At 51.2% G+C, this 20,368-nt stretch overlaps 1 protein-coding gene across 1 annotated transcript in view; it reads right to left on the bottom strand.

Annotated features, from left to right (window-relative positions):
- The window catches only part of LOC144487375 (neural cell adhesion molecule L1-like), a gene marked incomplete at its 3' end in the record, with an annotated part of 83,132 nt that overhangs the window by 16,324 nt on the left and 46,440 nt on the right, over positions 1 to 20,368 (bottom strand). The window contains 4 exon segments of the mRNA XM_078205462.1: positions 678 to 875; positions 2,369 to 2,470; positions 15,724 to 15,848; positions 19,283 to 19,445. Of these exon segments, the coding sequence (XP_078061588.1) occupies positions 678 to 875; positions 2,369 to 2,470; positions 15,724 to 15,848; positions 19,283 to 19,445 (588 nt within the window).

Here is a 20,368-nt window from a genome sequence, read left to right as displayed (position 1 = left end):
GTCAGGGGATTAGCAGGGTAAATATGTGGGGTTATGGGGATCAGGCCTGGGTGGGATTGTGGTCGGTGCAGGCTCGATGGGCCGAATGGCCTCCTTCTGACTGTGGGGAATCTATGATTCTATGAAATAGCACAGGGCCATTGCCTCCCCCATGTTTGTGGTCAGTGTGCCAATCGAGCGGAGCTGCTTTGTCCTGGATGGTGTCGAGCTTCTTGAGGGTTGTTGGGGCTGTACTCATAGAAATCATCATAGAAATCATAGAAACCCTACAGTGCAGAAGGAGGCCATTCGGCCCATCGAGTCTGCACCGACCACAATCCCACCCAGGCCCTACCCCCACATATTTACCCGCTAATCCCTCTAACCTACGCATCCCAGGACTCTAAGGGGCAATTTTTAACCTGGCCAATCAACCTAACCCGCACATCTTTGGACTGTGGGAGGAAACCGGAGCACCCGGAGGAAACCCACGCAGACACGAGGAGAATGTGCAAACTCCACACAGACAGTGACCCGAGCCGGGAATCGAACCCGGGTCCCTGGAGCTGTGAAGCAGCAGTGCTAACCCACTGTGCTACCCAATAATAAATCAAATCAAAGTGAAACAAAACACCCCTCCTCCCTATCCTGCCCCCCGGTGTGCCCGCCCGCTCCGGCCCAGCTGCCCCTCCACCGACCTGCCCAGGGGGTGACGAAGCGTTCCGTGCCCTCACTGGGGTCACTCCTCCCGAAGCGATTCACCGCGGTGACCCGGAAGCTGTAACTGACGTAGGCCGAGAGCTCCAGTGTGACTTCCTGCTTGTCGCCAGGCACACGTTTGATGATGTGCCACTTTCCCGGTTCAAAGATGTTCTCCTCAAACTCAATGATAAATTCTAGACACGACGGAGCAAAAAACAAAGATGTCAAAACCAGGGAGAGAAGAACGGGCAGCGACAGGCAGTGAATCCCCACCCTCCCCACTGCTCGACACGGCACAGAAGCAGGAGGAGGCCATTCGGCCCTTCGAGCTGCTCCAACATTCATTTTGACCATAGCTGATCATCGAATTCAATATCCTGATCCCCCTACTTCCCCCCGATATCCCTCGATCCCTTTCGCCCCAAGAGCGATATCTAATTCCTTCTTGAAATCACAGTATAGATTATGTTCACCGGAGTTTAGAAGAGTGAGAGGGGATCTCATAGAAACTTATAAAATTCACACCTGGATTAGTGTGTGCAGTTTTGGTGTCCTTATCTGAGGAAGGATGTCCTTGCTATAGAGGGAGCGCAGCGAAGGTTTACCAGGCTGATTCCTGGGATGGCAGGTCTGTCATATGAGGAGAGACTAAGTCGGTTAGGATTATATTCACTGGAGTTTAGAAGAGTGAGAGAGGATCTCATAGAAACTTATAAAATTCTAACAGGGTTCGACAGGGTAGATTCAGAAAGAATGTTCCCGATGGTGGGGGGAGTCCAGAACTAGGGGTCATAGTTTGAGGATAAGGGGGAAACCTTTTAGAACTGAGGTGAGGAGAAATTTCTTCACCCAGAGAGTGGTGAATGTGTGGAATTCACTCCCACAGAAAGTAGCTGAGGCCAAAACGTTGTGTGATTTCAGGAAGAAATTAGATATCGCTCTTGGGGCGAAAGGGACCGAGGGATATGGGGGGAAGGGGGGGGGATCAGGATATTGAATTTGATGATCAGCCGTGATCAAAATGAATGGTGGAGCAGCTCGAAGGGCCGAATGGCCTCCTCCTGCTTCTAGTTTCTACTTTTCAAGTGATTCCCCATTAGACAGTTCCCAGTGCTGTCCGCTACGACTCTCACCAACTTTTACAGATGCTCCATTGAAAGCATTCTTTCTGGTTGTATCACAGCTTGGTATGGCTCCTGCTCTGCCCAAGACCGCAAGAAACTACAAAAGGTCGTGAGTGTAGCCCAATCCATCACTCAAACCAGCCTCCCATCCATTGACTCTGTCTACACTTCCCGCTGCCTCGGGGGGAAAAGCAGCCAGCATAATCAAGGACCCCACGCACCCCGGACATTCTCTCTTCCACCTTCTTCCGTCGGGAAAAAGATACAAAAGTCTGAGGTCACGCACCGACTGACTCAAGAACAGCTTCTTCCCTGCTGCTGTCAGACTTTTGAATGGACCTACCTCGCACTAAGTTGATCTTTCTCTACACCCTAGCTATGACTGTAACACTACATTCTGCACCCTCTCCTTTCCTTCTCTATGAACGGTATGCTTTGTCTGTATAGCGCGCAAGAAACAATACTTTTCACTGTATGTTAATACATGTGACAATAATAAATCAAATCAAACCAGTGATGACCTCCCTCGGCACAGAGACTGGGATCCGTCCCGCTGTACCTACCTTGGATGGGACTGTTGTGGTCATCTCCTGGGGCCCAGGCCAACTGAACCTCCCTCTCTGCGATCTTCTTCAGCAGCAGATCGAAAGGAGGTTCCGGGCGATCTGTGAAATTAAAATCACCCGGCTGTGAGAGACGGAACGAATAAAGAGAGGGCGAGAGTACGAGAAGGAGATAAAAGCAGAGATAACGCGGCAGAGTGCGTGGCCGGGGTCACTGAGGCAGACAGAGAGAGAAGATCGAGAGACACAATATAGACACGGAATATCACGGAGAGAGAGAAACTGAGAATGAGGAAGGGGAACAGGGAGGTAGAGAGAAGCATTATCCGCAATGATAGACCCCACACCCCTCACTGTAACACTCCGATATACCCCACACCCCTCACTGTAACACTCTGATATACCCCTCACCCCTCACTGTCACACTCTGATATACCCCACACCCCTCACTGTAACACTGTGATACACCCCACACCCCTCACTGTAACACTCTGATATACCCCACACCCTTCACTGTAACACTCTGATATACCCCACACCTCTCACTGTAACACTCTGATATACCCCACACCCCTCACTGTAACACTCTGATATACCCCACACCTCTCACTGTAACACTCTGATATACCCCACACCCCTCACTGTAACACTCTGATATACCCAACACCCCTCACTGTAACACTCTGATATACCCCACACCCTTCACTGTAACACTCTGATATACCCCACACCCCTCACTGTAACACTCTGATATACCCCACACCCCTCACTGTAACACTCTGATATACCCCACACCCCTCACTGTAACAGTCTGATATACCCCACACCTCTCACTGTAACACTCTGATATACCCCACACCCCTCACTGTAACATTCTGATATACCCCACACCTCTCACTGTAACACTCTGATATACCCCACACCTCTCACTGTAACACTCTGATACATCCCACACCACTCACTGTAACACTCTGATATACCCCACACCCCTCACTGTAACACTCTGATATATCCCACACCCCTCACTGTAACACCCTGATATATCCCACACCCCTCACTGTAACACTCCGATATACCCCACACCCCTCACTGTAACACTCTGATATACCCCTCACTGTAACACTCCGATATACCCCACACCCCTCACTGTGACACTCTGATATACCCCACAGCCCTCACTGTAACACTCTGATATACCCCACACCCCTCACTGTAACACTCTGATATACCCTACACCCCTCACTGTGACACTCTGATATACCCCACACCCCTCACTGTGACACTCTGATATACCCCACACCCCTCACTGCAACACTCTGATATACCCTACAGCCCTCACTGTAACACTCTGATATACCCCACACCCCTCACTGTGACACTCTGATATACCCCACACCCCTCACTGTAACACTCTGATATACCCCACACCCCTCACTGTAACACTCTGATATACCCCACACCCCTCACTGTAACACTCTGATATACCCCACACCCCTCACTGTAACACTCTGATATACCCCACACCCCTCACTGTAACACTCTGATATACCCCACACCCCTCACTGTAACACTCTGATATATCCCACACCCCTCACTGTAACACTCTGATATACCCCACACCCCTCACTGTAACACTCTGATATACCCCACACCTCTCACTGTAACACTCTGATATACCCCACACCCCTCAATGTAACACTCTGATATACCCCACACCCCTCACTGTAACACTCTGATATATCCCACACCCTTCACTGTAACACTCTGATATACCCCACACCTCTCACTGTAACACTCTGATATACCCCACACCCCTCACTGTAACACTCTGATATACCCCACACCCCTCACTGTAACACTCTGATATACCCCACACCCCTCACTGTAACACTCTGATATATCCCACACCCCTCACTGTAACACTCTGATATACCCCACACCCCTCACTGTAACATTCTGATATACCCCACACCTCTCACTGTAACACTCTGATATACCCCACACCCCGCACTGTAACACTCTGATATACCCCACACCCCTCACTGTAACAGTCTGATATACCGCACACCCCGCACTGTAACACTCTGATATACCCCACACCTCTCACTGTAACACTCTGATATACCCCACACCCCTCACTGTAACACTCTGATATACCCCACACCCCTCACTGTAACACTCTGATATACCCCACACCCCTCACTGTAACACTCTGATATATCCCACACCCCTCACTGTAACACTCTGATATACCCCACACCCCTCACTGTAACATTCTGATATACCTCACACCTCTCACTGTAACACTCTGATATACCCCACACCCCGCACTGTAACACTCTGATATACCCCACACCCCTCACTGTAACAGTCTGATATACCCCACACCCCGCACTGTAACACTCTGATATACCCCACACCCCCCACTTTAACACTCTGATATATCCCACACCCCTCATTGTAACACTCTGATATACCCCACACCCCTCACTGTAACAGTCTGATATACCCCACACCCCTCACTGTAACACTCTGATATATCCCACACCCCTCACTGTAACACTCTGATATACCCCACACCCCTCACTGTAACACTCTGATATACCCCACACCCCTCACTGTAACACTCTGATATACCCCACACTCCTCACTGTAACACTCTGATATACCCCACACCCCTCACTATAACACTCTGATATACCCCACACCCCTCACTGTAACACTCTGATATACCCCACACCACTCACGGTAACACTCTGATATACCCCACTGTGATACTCTGATATACCCCACACCCCTCACTGTAACACTCTGATATACCGCATACCCCTCACTGTAACACTCTGATATACCCCACACCCCTCACTGTAACACTCTGATATACCCCACACCCCTCGCTGTAACACTCTGATATACCCCACATCACTCACTGTAACACTCTGATATACCCCACACCCCTCACTGTAACACTCTGATATACCCCACACCCCTCACTGTAACACTCTGATATACCCCACACCACGCACTGTAACACTCTGATACATCCCACACCGCTCACTGTAACACTCTGATATACCCCACACCCCTCACTGTAACACTCTGATATACCCCACACCCCTCACTGTCACACTCTGATATATCCCACACCCCTCACTGTAACACTCTGATATACCCCACACCCCTCACTGTAACACTCTGATATACCCCACACCCCTCACTGTAACACACTGATATACCCCACACCCCTCACTGTGACACTCTGATATACCCCACACCCCTCACTGTAACACTCTGATATACCCCACACCCCTCACTGTAACACTCTGATATACCCCACACCACGCACTGTAACACTCTGATACATCCCACACCGCTCACTGTAACACTCTGATATACCCCACACCCCTCACTGTAACACTCTGATATACCCCACACCCCTCACTGTAACACTCTAATATATCCCACACCCCTCACTGTAACACTCTGATATACCCCACACCACTCACTGTAACACACTGATATACCCCACACCCCTCACTGTAACACACTGATATACCCCACACCCCTCACTGTAACACTCTGATATACCCCACACCCCTCACTGTAACATTCTGATATACCCCACACCCCTCACTGTAACACTCTGATATATCCCACACCCCTCACTGTAACACTCTGATATATCCCACACCCCACACTGTAACACTCTGACATACCCCACACCCCTCACTGTAACATTCTGATATACCCCACACCCCTCACTGTAACACTCTGATATACCCCACACCCCTCACTGTAACACTCTGATATACCCCACACCCCTCACTGTAACACTCTGATATACCCCACACCCCTCACTGTAACACTCTGATATACCCCACACCCCTCACTGTAACACTCTGATATACCCCACACCCCTCACTGTAACACTCTGATATATTCCACGCTCCTCCCTGTTGCGTCCTCATTCTAACAGAGAGTTGCATAACAGACTGTCAATGCGATGTCCCCCTCGTGTCCTCTGACAGAACAAAACGTGTTTGATCTCTCACAGAAATCTCTCCTGCAACATCTAACACGCACATCCTCCCGTGTTTTGTTGAATTGCTTGCAGGGGTGGTGCCGGTTGAATGAGAATGAGGTGGTTTTAAACAGTGCACGGCCCCCCAGGGAGTATCAGGCAGGAGGCGCGGAGAGACACAAGGTGACTGTAATTCTGAGTGGTCACTGACACCTCCCGCTGTGCCGGCTATTCACACAGAGGGGACGTTGCAGCATTAACACAGATCGGCCCATCGCTAAACTGCTCTCTGTAAACTGACAAAGGACAAATGACAGCGCTTCATTCAATCACAGCACTTTTCCACTGAGTCAACACAGAGCTGGCAAGCTAGCCTGGCAGCACCAGCACAGAGCCAATGCTGAGGGAGCGCCGCACTGTGGGAGGGTCAGTGCTGAGGGAGCGCCGCACTGTGGGAGGGTCAGTGCTGAGGGAGCGCCGCACTGTGGAAGGGTCAGTGCTGAGGGAGTGGGGCACTGTGGGAGGGTCAGTGCCGAGGGAGCGCCGCACTGTGGGAGGGTCAGTGCTGAGGGAGCGCCGCACTGTGGGAGGGTCAGTGCTGAGGGAGCGCCGCACTGTGGGAGGGTCAGTGCTGAGGGAGCGCCGCACTGTGGGAGGGTCAGTGCTGAGGGAGCGCCGCACTGTGGGAGGGTCAGTGCTGAGGGAGCGCCGCACTGTGGGAGGGTCAGTGCCGAGGGTTTGGGGGGGGTATCTGTGATTGGTGGGTTTGGGGGGTATCTGTGATTGGTGGGTTTGGGGGGTATCTGTGATTGGTGGGTTTGGGGGGTATCTGTGATTGGTGGGTTTGGGGGTATCTGTGATTGGTGGGTTTGGTGGGTATCTGTGATTGGTGGGTTTGGTGGGTATCTGTGATTGGTGGGTTTGGGGGGTATCTGTGATTGGTGGGTATCTGTGATTGGTGGGTTTGGGGGGGGTATCTGTGATTGGTGGGTTTGGGGGCGGTATCTGTGATTGGTGGGTATCTGTGATTGGTGGGTTTGGGGGGTATCTGTGATTGGTGGGTTTGGGGGTATCACTGATTGGTGGGTCTGGGGGGGGGTATCTGTGATTGGTGGGTATCACTGATTGGTGGGTTTGGGGGGTATCTGTGATTGGTGGGTATCTGTGATTGGTGGGTTTGGGGGGGTATCTGTGATTGGTGGGTTTGGGGGGTATCTGTGATTGGTGGGTTTGGGGGGGTATCTGTGATTGGTGGGTTTGGGAGGTATCTGTGATTGGTGGGTTTGGGGGGGGTATCTGTGATTGGTGGTTTGGGGGTATCTGTGATTGGTGGGTTTGGGGGGTATCTGTGATTGGTGGGTTTGGGGGCTATCTGTGATTGGTGGGTTTGGGGGCTATCTGTGATTGGTGGGTTTGGGGGCTATCTGTGATTGGTGGGTTTGGGAGGTATCTGTGATTGGTGGTTTGGGGGTATCTGTGATTGGTGGGTTTGGGGGGTATCTGTGATTGGTGGGTTTGGGGGGGGTATCTGTGATTGGTGGTTTGGGGGTATCTGTGATTGGTGGGTTTGGGGGGTATCTGTGATTGGTGGTTTGGGGGTATCTGTGATTGGTGGGTTTGGGGGGTATCTGTGATTGGTGGGTTTGGGGGCTATCTGTGATTGGTGGGTTTGGGGGCTATCTGTGATTGGTGGGTTTGGGAGGTATCTGTGATTGGTGGTTTGGGGGTATCTGTGATTGGTGGGTTTGGGGGGTATCTGTGATTGGTGGGTTTGGGGGGGGTATCTGTGATTGGTGGTTTGGGGGTATCTGTGATTGGTGGGTTTGGGGGGTATCTGTGATTGGTGGTTTGGGGGTATCTGTGATTGGTGGGTTTGGGGGGTATCTGTGATTGGTGGGTTTGGGGGCTATCTGTGATTGGTGGGTTTGGGGGCTATCTGTGATTGGTGGGTTTGGGAGGTATCTGTGATTGGTGGGTTTGGGGGGTATCTGTGATTGGTGGGTTTGGGGGGTATCTGTGATTGGTGGGTTTGGGGGCTATCTGTGATTGGTGGGTTTGGGGGCTATCTGTGATTGGTGGGTTTGGGAGGTATCTGTGATTGGTGGGTTTGGGGGGTATCTGTGATTGGTGGGTTTGGGGGGTATCTGTGATTGGTGGGTTTGGGGGCTATCTGTGATTGGTGGGTTTGGGGGCTATCTGTGATTGGTGGGTTTGGGAGGTATCTGTGATTGGTGGGTTTGGGGGGTATCTGTGATTGGTGGGTTTGGGGGCTATCTGTGATTGGTGGGTTTGGGAGGTATCTGTGATTGGTGGGTTTGGGGGCTATCTGTGATTGGTGGGTTTGGGGGGGGTATCTGTGATTGGTGGGTTTGGGGGGTATCTGTGATTGGTGGGTTTGGGGGAGCGGCAGCTGGTGGGATTGCTGTGGAAATATTTTCCTGTCGATATCCACCAGGTTCCCCATTCTGAATCAGTGCCCAGATCACACAATGCCTTATTGTGACTGCAGATATCCACTCCATCTGGCGAAGGAGCAGCGCTCCGAAAGCTAATGGCTTTTGCTACCAAATAAACCTGTTGGACTTTAACCTGGTGTTGTTAAAACTCTTACCGTATTTACCCCAGTCCAACGCCGGCATCTCCACATCAAAGAGAGAGATAGAGAGAGAAAGAGACAGAGGGAGAGAGAGAGACAGAGGGAGAGAGAGACAGAGGAAGAGAGAGACAGAGGGAGAGAGAGAGGGAGACAGACAGAAAGAGAGAGACAGAGAGAGTGAGAGGCAAAGAGAGAGACAGACAGAGGGAGAGACAGACAGAGGGAGAGACAGACAGAGGGAGAGACAGACAGAGGGAGAGACAGACAGAGGGAGAGACAGACAGAGGGAGAGACAGACAGAGAGAGGGAGAAAGAGAGAAAGAGAGAGTGCGAGAGAGAGACAGAGAGAAAGAGACAGAGAGAGTGAGAGACACAGAGAGAGAGACAGAGAGACAGAGAGACAGAGACAGAGAGACAGAGACAAAGAGACAGAGACAGAGAGAGAGAGAGACAGAGAGAGAGACAAAGAGAGAGACAGAGAGAAAGAGACAGAGAGAGAGAGCGAGACAGAGGGAGAGAGACAGTGAGAGGGACAGAGAGAGGGACAGAGAGAGGGACAGAGAGAGGGACAGAGAGATGGACAGACGGAGACAGAGACAGAGAAAGGGAGAGAGAGACAGGGAGAGAGACACACAGAGACAGAGACACACAGAGAGAGAGACAGAGAGAGAGAGAGAGAGAGAGACAGGGAGGGAGAGATAGAGAGACAGAGAGAGAGAGAGACAGAGATAGATAGGGACAGAGAGGGACAGAGGGACAGAGAGGGAGACAGAGACAGAGAGAGAGACACAGAGAGAGACAGAGGGAGACAGAGGGAGAGAGACAGAGAGAAACTGACAGAGAGACAGAGAGAAACTGACAGAGAGACAGAGAGGGACAGAGGGACAGAGAGAGACAGGGACAGAGAGGGACAGAGGGACAGAGGGACAGAGAGGGACAGAGGAACAGAGAGGGACAGAGGAACAGATGGACAGAGAGGGACAAAGGGACAGAGAGAGGGACAGAGGGACAGAGGGACACAGAGGGACAGAGGGACACAGAGGGACAGAGGGACAGAGAGGACAGAGAGGGACAGAGGGACAGAGAGGGACAGAGGGACAGAGAGAGAGAGACACAGGGCGGCACGGTAGCACAGTGGTTAGCACTGCTGCCTCACAGCGCCAGGGATCCGGGTTCAATTCCAGCCTCGGGTCACTGTCTGTTCGAAGTCTGCACATTCTCCTCGTGTCTGCATGGGTTTCCTCCGGGTGCTCCGGTTTCCTCCCACAGTCCAAAGATGTGCGGGCTAGGTTGATTGGCCACGATAAATTGCCCCTTAGTGTCAGGGGGATTAGCAGGGTAAATATGTGGGGTTACGGGAATAGGGCCTGGTGGGATTGTGGTCGGTGCAGACTCGATGGGCCGAATGGCCTCCTTCTGCACTGTCGGGATTCTATGCTCAGAAGGAGGGAGAGGGAGACAGAGAGGGGGACAGAGGGGGAGACAGAGAGGGAGACAGAGAGGGAGACAGAGAGGGAGACAGAGAGGGAGACAGAGGGAGAGAGAGAAACAGAGACAGAGAGAGAGACAGAGAGACGGACACAGAGAAAGAGACGGACAGAGTGAGAGAGTGAAGGAGAGAGAAACAGAAAGAGGGACAGAGAGACAGACAAAGAGAGAGAGAGAGAAAGGGAGCGACAAAGTGAGAGAGAGTGACAGAGAGAGACAGAGAGAGAGACAGACAGAGAGAGACAGTGACAGACAGACAGAGAGAGAGAGAGACAGAGAGGGAGAGAGAGACAGAGTGGGACAGAGAGACAGAGAGAGAGAGAAAGAGAGGGACAGAGCGAGAGACAGACAGAGAGAGAGAGTCAGACAGAGAGAGAGAGAGACAGTGACAGACAGACAGAGAGACTGAGAGAGACAGAGAGGGAGAGACAGAGAGAGAAAGAGAGACTGAGAGAGACAGAGAGGGAGAGAGAGAGAGATGATTGGCAGGAGGTGGATTGTGAGGCTTTGGTGCCCTCCAGTGGGTGCAGTGTGAATCACAGCAAAGGCAGTAATTGTGACCCCACTCCCTGCAGCAGAGCAAATGCTTCCCACTTTGTAGATTCCTCATCACATAATCGCAGCCTCCAACCCGCCTGCCGGCTCAGAGTGCCCCCCCCGCGCACCCCCCCGGCGCAGATTCCCAATAATCTTCCACTTCATCAATTAGAGGCTTCAAACAATATGAAACTTCCTCCAGCCCCTACACCCCCTCCCTATCTCTGTAACCTCCTCCAGCCCCTACACCCCCTCCCTATCTCTGTAACCTCCTCCAGCCCCTACACCCCCTCCCTATCTCTGTAACCTCCTCCAGCCCCGACACCCCCTCCCTATCTCTGTAACCTCCTCCAGCCCCTACACCCCCTCCCTATCTCTGTAACCTCCTCCAGCCCCTACAGCCCCTCCCTATCTCTGTAACCTCCTCCAGCCCATACACCCCTCCCTATTTCTGTAACCTCCTCCAGCCCCTACACCCCCTCCCTATCTCTGTAACTCCTCCAGCCCCCTACACCCCTCCCTATCTCTGTAACCTCCTCCAGCCCCTACACCCCTCCCTATCTCTGTAACCTCCTCCAGCCCCTACTCCCCTCCCTATCTCTGTAACCTCCTCCAGCCCCTACACCCCTCCCTATCTCTGTAACCTCCTCCAGCCCCTACACCCCCTCCCTATCTCTGTAACCTCCTCCAGCCCCTACACCCCCTCCCTACCTCTGTAACCTCCTCCAGCCCCTACACCCCTCCCTATCTCTGTAACCTCCTCCAGCCCCAACATAGAACATAGAACATTACAGCGCAGTACAGGCCCTTCGGCCCTCGATGTTGCGCTGACCAGTGAAACCAATCTAAAGCCCATCTAACCTACACTATTCCAATATCATCCATATGTTCATCCAATGACCATTTAAATACCCTTAATGTTGGCGAGTCCACTACTGCTGCAGGCACGGCATTCCACGCCCTTACTACTCTCTGAGTAAAGAACCTACCTCTAACATCTGTCCTATATCTCTCACCCCTCAATTTAAAGCTATGTCCCCTCGTGCTAGCCATCACCATCCGAGGAAAAAGGCTCTCACAATCCACCCTATCTAATCCTCTGATCATCTTGTATGCCTCTATTAAGTCACCTCTTAACCTTCTTCTCTCTAACGAAAACAGCCTCAAGCCCCTCAGCCTTTCCTCATACGATTTTCCCACCATACCAGGCAACATCCTGGTAAATCTCCTCTGCACCCTTTCCAATGCATCCACATCCTTCCTATAATGCGGCGACCAGAACTGTACGCAATACTTCAAGTGCAGCCGCACCAGAGTTTTGTACAGCTGCAACATGACATCATGGCTCCGAAACTCAATCCCTCTACCAATAAAAGCTAACACTCCGTATGCCTTCTTAACAACCCTATCAACCTGGGTGCCAACTTTCAGGGATCTATGCACATGGACACCGAGATCTCTCTGTTCATCCACACTACCAAGTATCTTACCATTAGCCCAGTACTCTGTATTCCTGTTACTCCTTCCAAAGTGAATCACCTCACACTTTTCCGCATTGAACTCCATTTGCCACCTCTCAGCCCAGCTCTGCAGCTTATCTATGTCCCTCTGTAACTTGCAACAACCTTCCGCACTGTCCACAACTCCACCGACTTGAGTGTCATCCACAAATCCTTCTACGCCCTCATCCAGGTCATTTATAAAAATGACAAACAGCAGTGGCCCCAAAACAGATCCTTGCGGTACACCACTAGTAACTGAACTCCAGGATGAACATTTCCCATCAACCACCACCCTCTGTCTTCTTACAGCTAGCCAATTCCTGATCCAAACCACTAAATCACCCTCAATCCCATGTGTCCGTATTTTCTGCAATAGCTTACCGTGGGGAACCTTATCAAACGCTTTACTGAAATCCATATACACCACATCAACCGCTTTACCCTCATCCACCTCTTTGGTCACCTTCTCAAAGAACTCAATAAGGTTTGTGAGGGACGACCTACCCTTCACAAAGTGCTGACTATCCCTAATCAAATTATTCCTTTCTAGGTGATTATAAATCCTATCTCTTATAATCCTTTCCAATACTTTGCCCACAACAGAAGTAAGGCTCACGGGTCTATAATTACCAGGGTTGTCCCTACTCCCCTTCTTGAACAAGGGGACAACATTTGCTATCCTCCAGTCTTCTGGCACTGTTCCTGTAGACAATGACGACACAAAGATCAAAGCCAAAGGCTCTGCAATCTCCTCCCTAGCCTCCCAGAGAATCCTGGGATAAATCCCATCCGGCCCAGGGGACTTATCTATTTTCACACTTTCCAGAATTGCTAACACCTCCTCCTTATTAACCTCAATCCTGTATAGTCCAACAGCCTGTATCTCAGTATTCTCCTCGACAACATTGTCTTTTTCCTGTGTGAATACCGACGAAAAATATTCATTTAGTGCCTCTCCTATCTCTTCAGACTCCACGCACAACTTCCCACTCCTGTCCTTGACTGGCCCTAATCTTACCCTAGTCATTCTTTTATTCCTGACATACCTATAGAAAGCTTTAGGGTTTTCCTTGATCCTACCCGCCAAAGACTTCTCATGTCCCCTCCTGGCTCTTCTTAGCTCTCTCTTTAGATCCTTCCTGGCAAACTTGTAACTCTCAGGCGCCCGAAATGAGCCTTCACGTCTCATCTTTACATAAGTCTCCTTCTTCCTCTTCACAAGAGATTCAACTTCTTTAGCCCTCCCGATCTCTGTAACCTCCTCCAGCCCCTACACCCCCTCCCTATCTCGGTAACCCCCTACACCCCCTCCCTATCTCTGTAACCTCCTCCAGCCCCTACACCCCCTCCCTATCTCTGTAACCTCCTCCAGCTCCTACACCCCCTCCCTATCTCGGTAACCCCCTCCAGCCCCTACATCCCCTCCCTATCTCTGTAACCTCCTCCAGCCCCTACATCCTCTCCCTATCTCTGTAACCTCCTCCAGCCCCTACATCCCCTCCCGATCTCTGTAACCTCCTCCAGCCCCTACATCCCCTCCCTATCTCTGTAACCCCCTCCAGCCCCTACATCCCCTCTCGATCTCTGTCACCTCCTCCAGCCCCTACATCCCCTCCCTATCTCTGTAACCTCCTCCAGCTCCAGCCCCTACTCCCCTCCCTTTCTCTGTAACCTCCTCCAGCCCCTACACCCCTCCCTAACTCTGTAACCTCCTCCAGCCCCTCCACCCCCTCCCTATCTCTGTAACCTCCTCCAGCCCCTACATCCCCTCCCTAACTCTGTAACCTCCTCCAGCCCCTCCACCCCCTCCCTATCTCTGTAACCTCCTCCAGCCCCTACACCCCCCTCCCTATCTCTGTAACCTCCTCCAGCCCCTACACCCCCCTCCCTATCTCTGTAACCCCCTCCAGCCCCTACACCCCCATCCCTATCCCTGTAACCTCCTCCAGCCCCTACATCCCCTCCCTAACTCTGTAACCTCCTCCAGCCCCTACACCCCCTCCCTATCTCTGTAACCTCCTCCAGCCCCCTACACCCCTCCCTATCTCTGTAACCTCCTCCAGGAAGGAATCGGACCAGGAAGTTCTGAGGAATAAAGGGACCTTGGCGTCTTTGTCCACAGGTCTCTGAAAGCGGAAGGGCAGGTTAATAGGGTAGTGAAAAAAGCATCTGGGACACTCGCCTTTATCAATCGAGGCACAGATTACAAAAGCAGGGAAGCCATGTTGGAGTAATACAGAACTTTGGTGGGGCCACAGCAAGAGCACTGTGTGTAGTTCTGGTCGCCGGGTTATCGGAAGGATGTGATTGCACTGGAGGGGGTGCAGAGGAGATTCACCAGGATGCTGCCTGGGACGGAGCGTTTAAGTTATGAAGAGAGGTTGGGTAGAATTGGGTTATTTTGGTTGGAGCAGAGAAGACTGAGGGGTGACCTGATCGAGGTGGACGAGATTATGAGGGGCACGGACAGAGTGGATAGGGAGCAGCTGTTCCCCTTAGTTGAAGGGTCAGTCACGAGGGGGACACAGGCTCAAGGTGAGGGGCAGGAGGTTTAGGGGGGATGTGAGGAAAAGCTTTTTTACCCAGAGGGTGGTGAGGGTCTGGAAGGCGCTGCCTGGGAGGGTGGAGGAGGCGGGAGGCCTCACATCCTTTAAAAAGTACCTGGATGAACACTTGGCAGATCATCACATTCAGGGCAATGGACCAAGTGCTGGGAAGTGGGATTAGGTGGGAGGTCAAGTGTTTCGAATGTGTCGGCACAGTGGCACAGTGGGTTAGCACTGCTGTCTGTCAGTGCCAGGGACCCGGCTTCGATTCCCGGCTTGGGTCACTGTCTGTGCGGAGTTTGCACGTTCTCCCCGTGTCTGCGTGGGTTCCCTCCGGGTGCTCCGGTTTCCTCCCACGCTCCAAAGATGTGCAGGTTAGGGTGCATTGGTAAATTGCCCTTTGGTGTCAGGGTGACTAGCTGGGGTAAACGCATGGGGTTACGGGGATAGGACCTGGGTGGGATGGTGGTCGGTGCTGACTCAATGGGCCGAATGGCCTCCTTCTGCACTGAGCGATTCTATGATTCTGTGACTCGATTTTAGAGGCTAGCTCTGAGCCTCCCCTCCGGGGCACGGGATGCTGGAGTCACCCCTGGGAACAGGGGCGATCCGAGCCGGGGGGAGAGGGATTGTGGGAGGAGAACCTCTTGGGGGGGACCACTTACCGACCACAATGAGCTGTGCGCTGGCCATCACGGTGTCCAGCTCTGTCGTGCCGACGCACATGTAGCTCCCCTCATCCTCATAGCTGGCACTTTTGATTTTCAGCTCACCGTCCTGTATGCGGTACCTGGTCGGAGATCGGAACCATCAGGCAAGGAAACCGGAGCGCAAGACTACCCCTCCCCCTCTCCCCTCCTCGCCCGACCACCACCCCCCACCGACCCCCACCCTCCAGATCCCCTCACACACACCCGCCAGCCCACGCAGAGTGTGAAAGGTGTCGACGGAGAGAGAATGACTGCAACAATGATTGAACAACCATAAGGAGGATAGTCCTCCCTACCAGAAGGATGTGGAGGCTTTGGAGAGGGTACAGAAAAGATTTGCCAGGATGTTGCCTGGCATGGAGGGCATTAGCTATGAGGAGAGGTTGGAGAAACTTATAAGAACATAAGGACATGGAGCAGGAGTAGGCCATCTGGCCCCTCGAGCCTGCTCCGCCATTCAATAAGATCATGGCTGATGTTTTTGTGGACTCAGCTCCACTTACCCGCCCACTCACCATAACCCTTAATTCCTTTCCTGTTCAAAAATCTATCTATCCTTGCCTTAAACACATTCAATGAGGGAGCCTCAACTGCTTCACTGCGCAGGGAGTTCCACAGATTCACAACCCTTTGTGTGAAGAAGTTCCTCCTCAACTCATCCTAAATCTGCTCCCCCTTATTTTGAGGCCATGCCCCCTAGTTCTAGTTTCACCCGCCAGTGGAAACAACTTCCCTGCTTCTATCTTATCTATTCCCTTCATAATCTTATATGTTTCTATAAGATCTCCCCTCATTCTTCTGAATTCCAATGAGTATTGCCCCAGTCTACTCAGTCTCTCCTCATAAGCCAACCCTCTCAACTCCGGAATCAACCTAATGAATCTCCTCTGCACCCTCTCCAGTGCCAGTATATCCTTTCTCAAGTAAGGAGACCAAAACTGTACACAGTACTCCAGGTGTGACCTCACCAGCACCTTATACAGCTGCAACATAACCTCGCTGTTTTTAAACTCCATCCCTCTAGCAATAAAAGGACAAAATTCCATTTGCCTTCTTAATTACCTCCTTGAGATTCCTGCACAAGGACACCCAGGTCCCTCTGCACAACAGCATGCTGCAATTTTTAATCATTTAAATAATAGTCCATTTTGCTGTTATTCCAACCAAAATGGATGACCTCACATTTACCAACATTGTACTCCATCTGCCAGACCCTCGCCCACTCACTTAGACTATCTATATCCCTTTGCAGACTTTCAGCGTCCTCTGCACACTCTGCTCTGCCACTCATCTTAGTGTCATCTGCAAATTTTGACACACTACACTTGGTCCCCAACTCCAAATCATCGATGTAAATCGTAAACAATTACAGTGCCAACACTGATCCCTGAGGCACACCACTAGTCACTGATCGCCAACCAGAAAAACACCCATTTACCCCCACTCTTTGCTTTCTGTTAGTTAACCAATCCTCTATCCATGCTAATAGATTACCCGTAACACCGTGCACCTTTATCTTATGTAGCAGTCTTTGGTGCGGCACCTTGTCAAACGCCTTCTGGAAATCCAGATACACCACATCCACAGGTTCCCCATTGTCCACTGCACATGTAATGTTCTCAAAGAATTCCACCAAATTAGTCAAACATGACCTGCCCTTCATGAACCCATGCTGCGTCTTACCAATGGAACAATTTATATTCAGATGTCTCGCTATTTCTTCCTTGATGATAGATTCAAGCATTTTCCCTACTACAGAAGTTAAGCTAACCGGCCTATAGTTACCCGCCTTTTGTCTACCTCCTTTTTAAACAGTGGCGTCACATTTGCTGTTTTCCAATCTGCGGGAACCACCCCAGAGTCCAGCAAATTTTGGTAAATTACCACTAGTGCATTTGCTATTTCTCCCGCCATCTCTTTTAGTACCCTGGGATGCATTCCATCAGGACCAGGAGACTTGTCGACCTTTAGCCCCATTAACTTGCCCAACACTACCTCTTTCGTGGTAATGATAGTTTCTCGGTCCTCACCTGTCATAACCTTCCTGTCATCAATTTTTGGCCTGTTATTTGTGTCTTCCACTGTGAAGACCGACACAAAATACCTGTTCAATGCCTCAGCCATTTTCTCATTTCCAGTTATTCCATCCCCCATCTCGTCCTCTAAAGGACCAATATTTACTTTCGCCACTCGTTTTTGTTTTATATATTTGTAGAAGCTTTTGCTATCTGTTTTTATATTCTGAGCGAGTTTACTCTCATAATCCATCTTACTTTTCTTTATAGCTTTTTTCGTGGCTTTCTGCTGACCTTTAAAGATTTCCCAATCCTCTCGGTTTGTTCTCACTGGAGCGACGGAGGTTGAGGGGTGACCTGATAGAAGTCTACAAGATTATGAGGGGCATGGACAGAGTGGATCGTCAGAAGCTTTTTCCCAGGGTGGAAGAGTCAATTACTCGGGGGCACAGGTTTAAGGTGCGAGGGGCAAGGTTTAAAGGAGATGGACGAGGCAGATTTTTTACACAGAGGGTGGTGGGTGCCTGGAACTCGTTGCCGGGGGAGGTAGTGGAAGCAGATACGACAGTGACTTTTAAGGGGCGTCTGGACAAATACATGAATAGGATGGGAATAGAGGGATATGGTCCACGGAAGGGTAGGGGGTTTTAGTTCAGTTGGGCAGCATGGTCGGTGCAGGCTTGGAGGGTCGAAGGGCCTGTTCCTGTGCTGGAATTTTCTTTGTTCTTTGTTCAGAATGGCAACAGTGGCTTTTAAATGGCTTTTTTAGCTGAGAGCTAAGCATGCTGGGATTTTTGTCAACCTCTGATTAAAGCCAAGTGCAGGGCGTGAAGTTACTCTCAGTCAGGGATCTGTTCCGGTATCTGTGACCCAAATATGGGAAGTTGTTTACATTGAAGCAGACACTGTGGCATCGGATTTTATCAGAGTTACATGAGAGACATGTCATCTGAAGTGGGCATAATGAGTATTTTCATTGGCTGCTCGAGCCACCTGATCGGTTTCTGGTTACACAGTTGGCTGGGATGATGACAGAGAACCTTCCGGAAACAGGTGAGGAATTTGTAGATCAAAGACATCGCAGCCCTACGTTTTGACAGCGACAACTCTATAGAGATTAACCATCATAAGAAGCGCGCCCTGACAGACTCTTCAGAGAAAGAGATAGATTCAACATTGGGAACATCTCTTGGTCAAAGGTTTCTCCTAAGCCCCGTGGTACCTATTTTCAGGTAAATAATGGAAGTTAATGGTCACTTAAGAGTTATGGTGCACTGAAAGGGATAATGAGTTGCAACAGTTTGAGTTGGAAGTATTAAATCAAGAAATTGTTGGATGAATAAAGAGATAACTCCTGTTGTCACATTAAAACTGGGATGCTCAGAAGGTGTTTAGCTTGATGGAAGAGTAATAAGGGGATATGTGCGATTCCCACCCCCCCCCCAGACTTTCCCCCACTCCCCCCCCACCCCGCCCCCGTTATCCCCATCTTCCCTTACTTGCTGTCATCATCATCTGCCTCGTCAATGGCCTCCCCGTCTTTCTTCCACTGCAACTCAGCTGGCTTCAGTGACGGGTCTACCTCCACCACGCAACGGAAGGACACCGGGTACGACCTCTGGACGTGCTGGTCTCTCGGACTCTCAATCACCTGGCTGGCATCTGACAACAGAGCATCAGTTAGCCCAATATTCCCATCGCTCCATCCGCACTCGCACTGTTGAAATAGATTGGTCTCAGCTGATAGGAGGGGCACGGTGACACAGTGGGTTAGCACAGCTGCCTCACAGCGCCAGGGACCCCGGGTTCGATTCCCGGGGGCATGGTGACACAGTGGGTTAGCACTGCTGCCTCACAGCGCCAGGGACCCCGGGTTCGATTCCCGGGGGCACGGTGGCACAGTGGGTTAGCACAGCTGCCTCACAGCGCCAGGGACCCGGGTTCGATTCCCGGGGGCACGGTGGCACAGTGGGTTAGCACTGCTGCCTCACAGCACCAGGGACCCGGGTTCGATTCCCGGCTTGGGTCACTGTCTGTGTGGAGTCTGCACGTTCTCCCCGTGTCTGCGTGGGTTTCCCCCGGGCGCTCCGGTTTCCTCCCACAGTCTGAAAGATGTGGTTAGGTGGATTGGCCGTTCTAAATTGTCCCTTAGTGTTCAAAGATGTGAGGGTTAGGTGGATTGGCCATGCTAAATTGCCCCTTAGTGTCCAAAGATGTGCAGGTTCGGTGGATTGGCCATGCTAAATTGTCCCTTAGTGTCCAAAGATGTGCAGGTTAGGTGGATTGGCCATGCTAAATTGTCCCTTAGTGTCCAAAGATGTGCAGGTTAGGGGGATTGGCCATGCTAAATTGTCCCTTAGTGTCCAAAGATGTGAGGGTTAGGTGGATTGGCCGTGCTAAATTGCCCCTTAGTGTCCAAAGATGTGCAGGTTAGGTGGATTGGCCATGCTAAATTGTCCCTTAGTGTCCAAAGATGTGAGGGTTAGATGGATTGGCCATGCTAAATTGTCCCTTAGTGTCCAAAGATGTGCAGGTTAGGTGGATTGGCCGTGCTAAATTGCCCCTTAGTGTCCAAAGATGTGAGG

Source organism: Mustelus asterias, unplaced genomic scaffold, assembly GCF_964213995.1.
Source record: "Mustelus asterias unplaced genomic scaffold, sMusAst1.hap1.1 HAP1_SCAFFOLD_759, whole genome shotgun sequence".
Lineage (NCBI taxonomy): Eukaryota > Metazoa > Chordata > Chondrichthyes > Carcharhiniformes > Triakidae > Mustelus > Mustelus asterias.
This window is presented reverse-complemented; position numbering and strand designations above follow the sequence as displayed.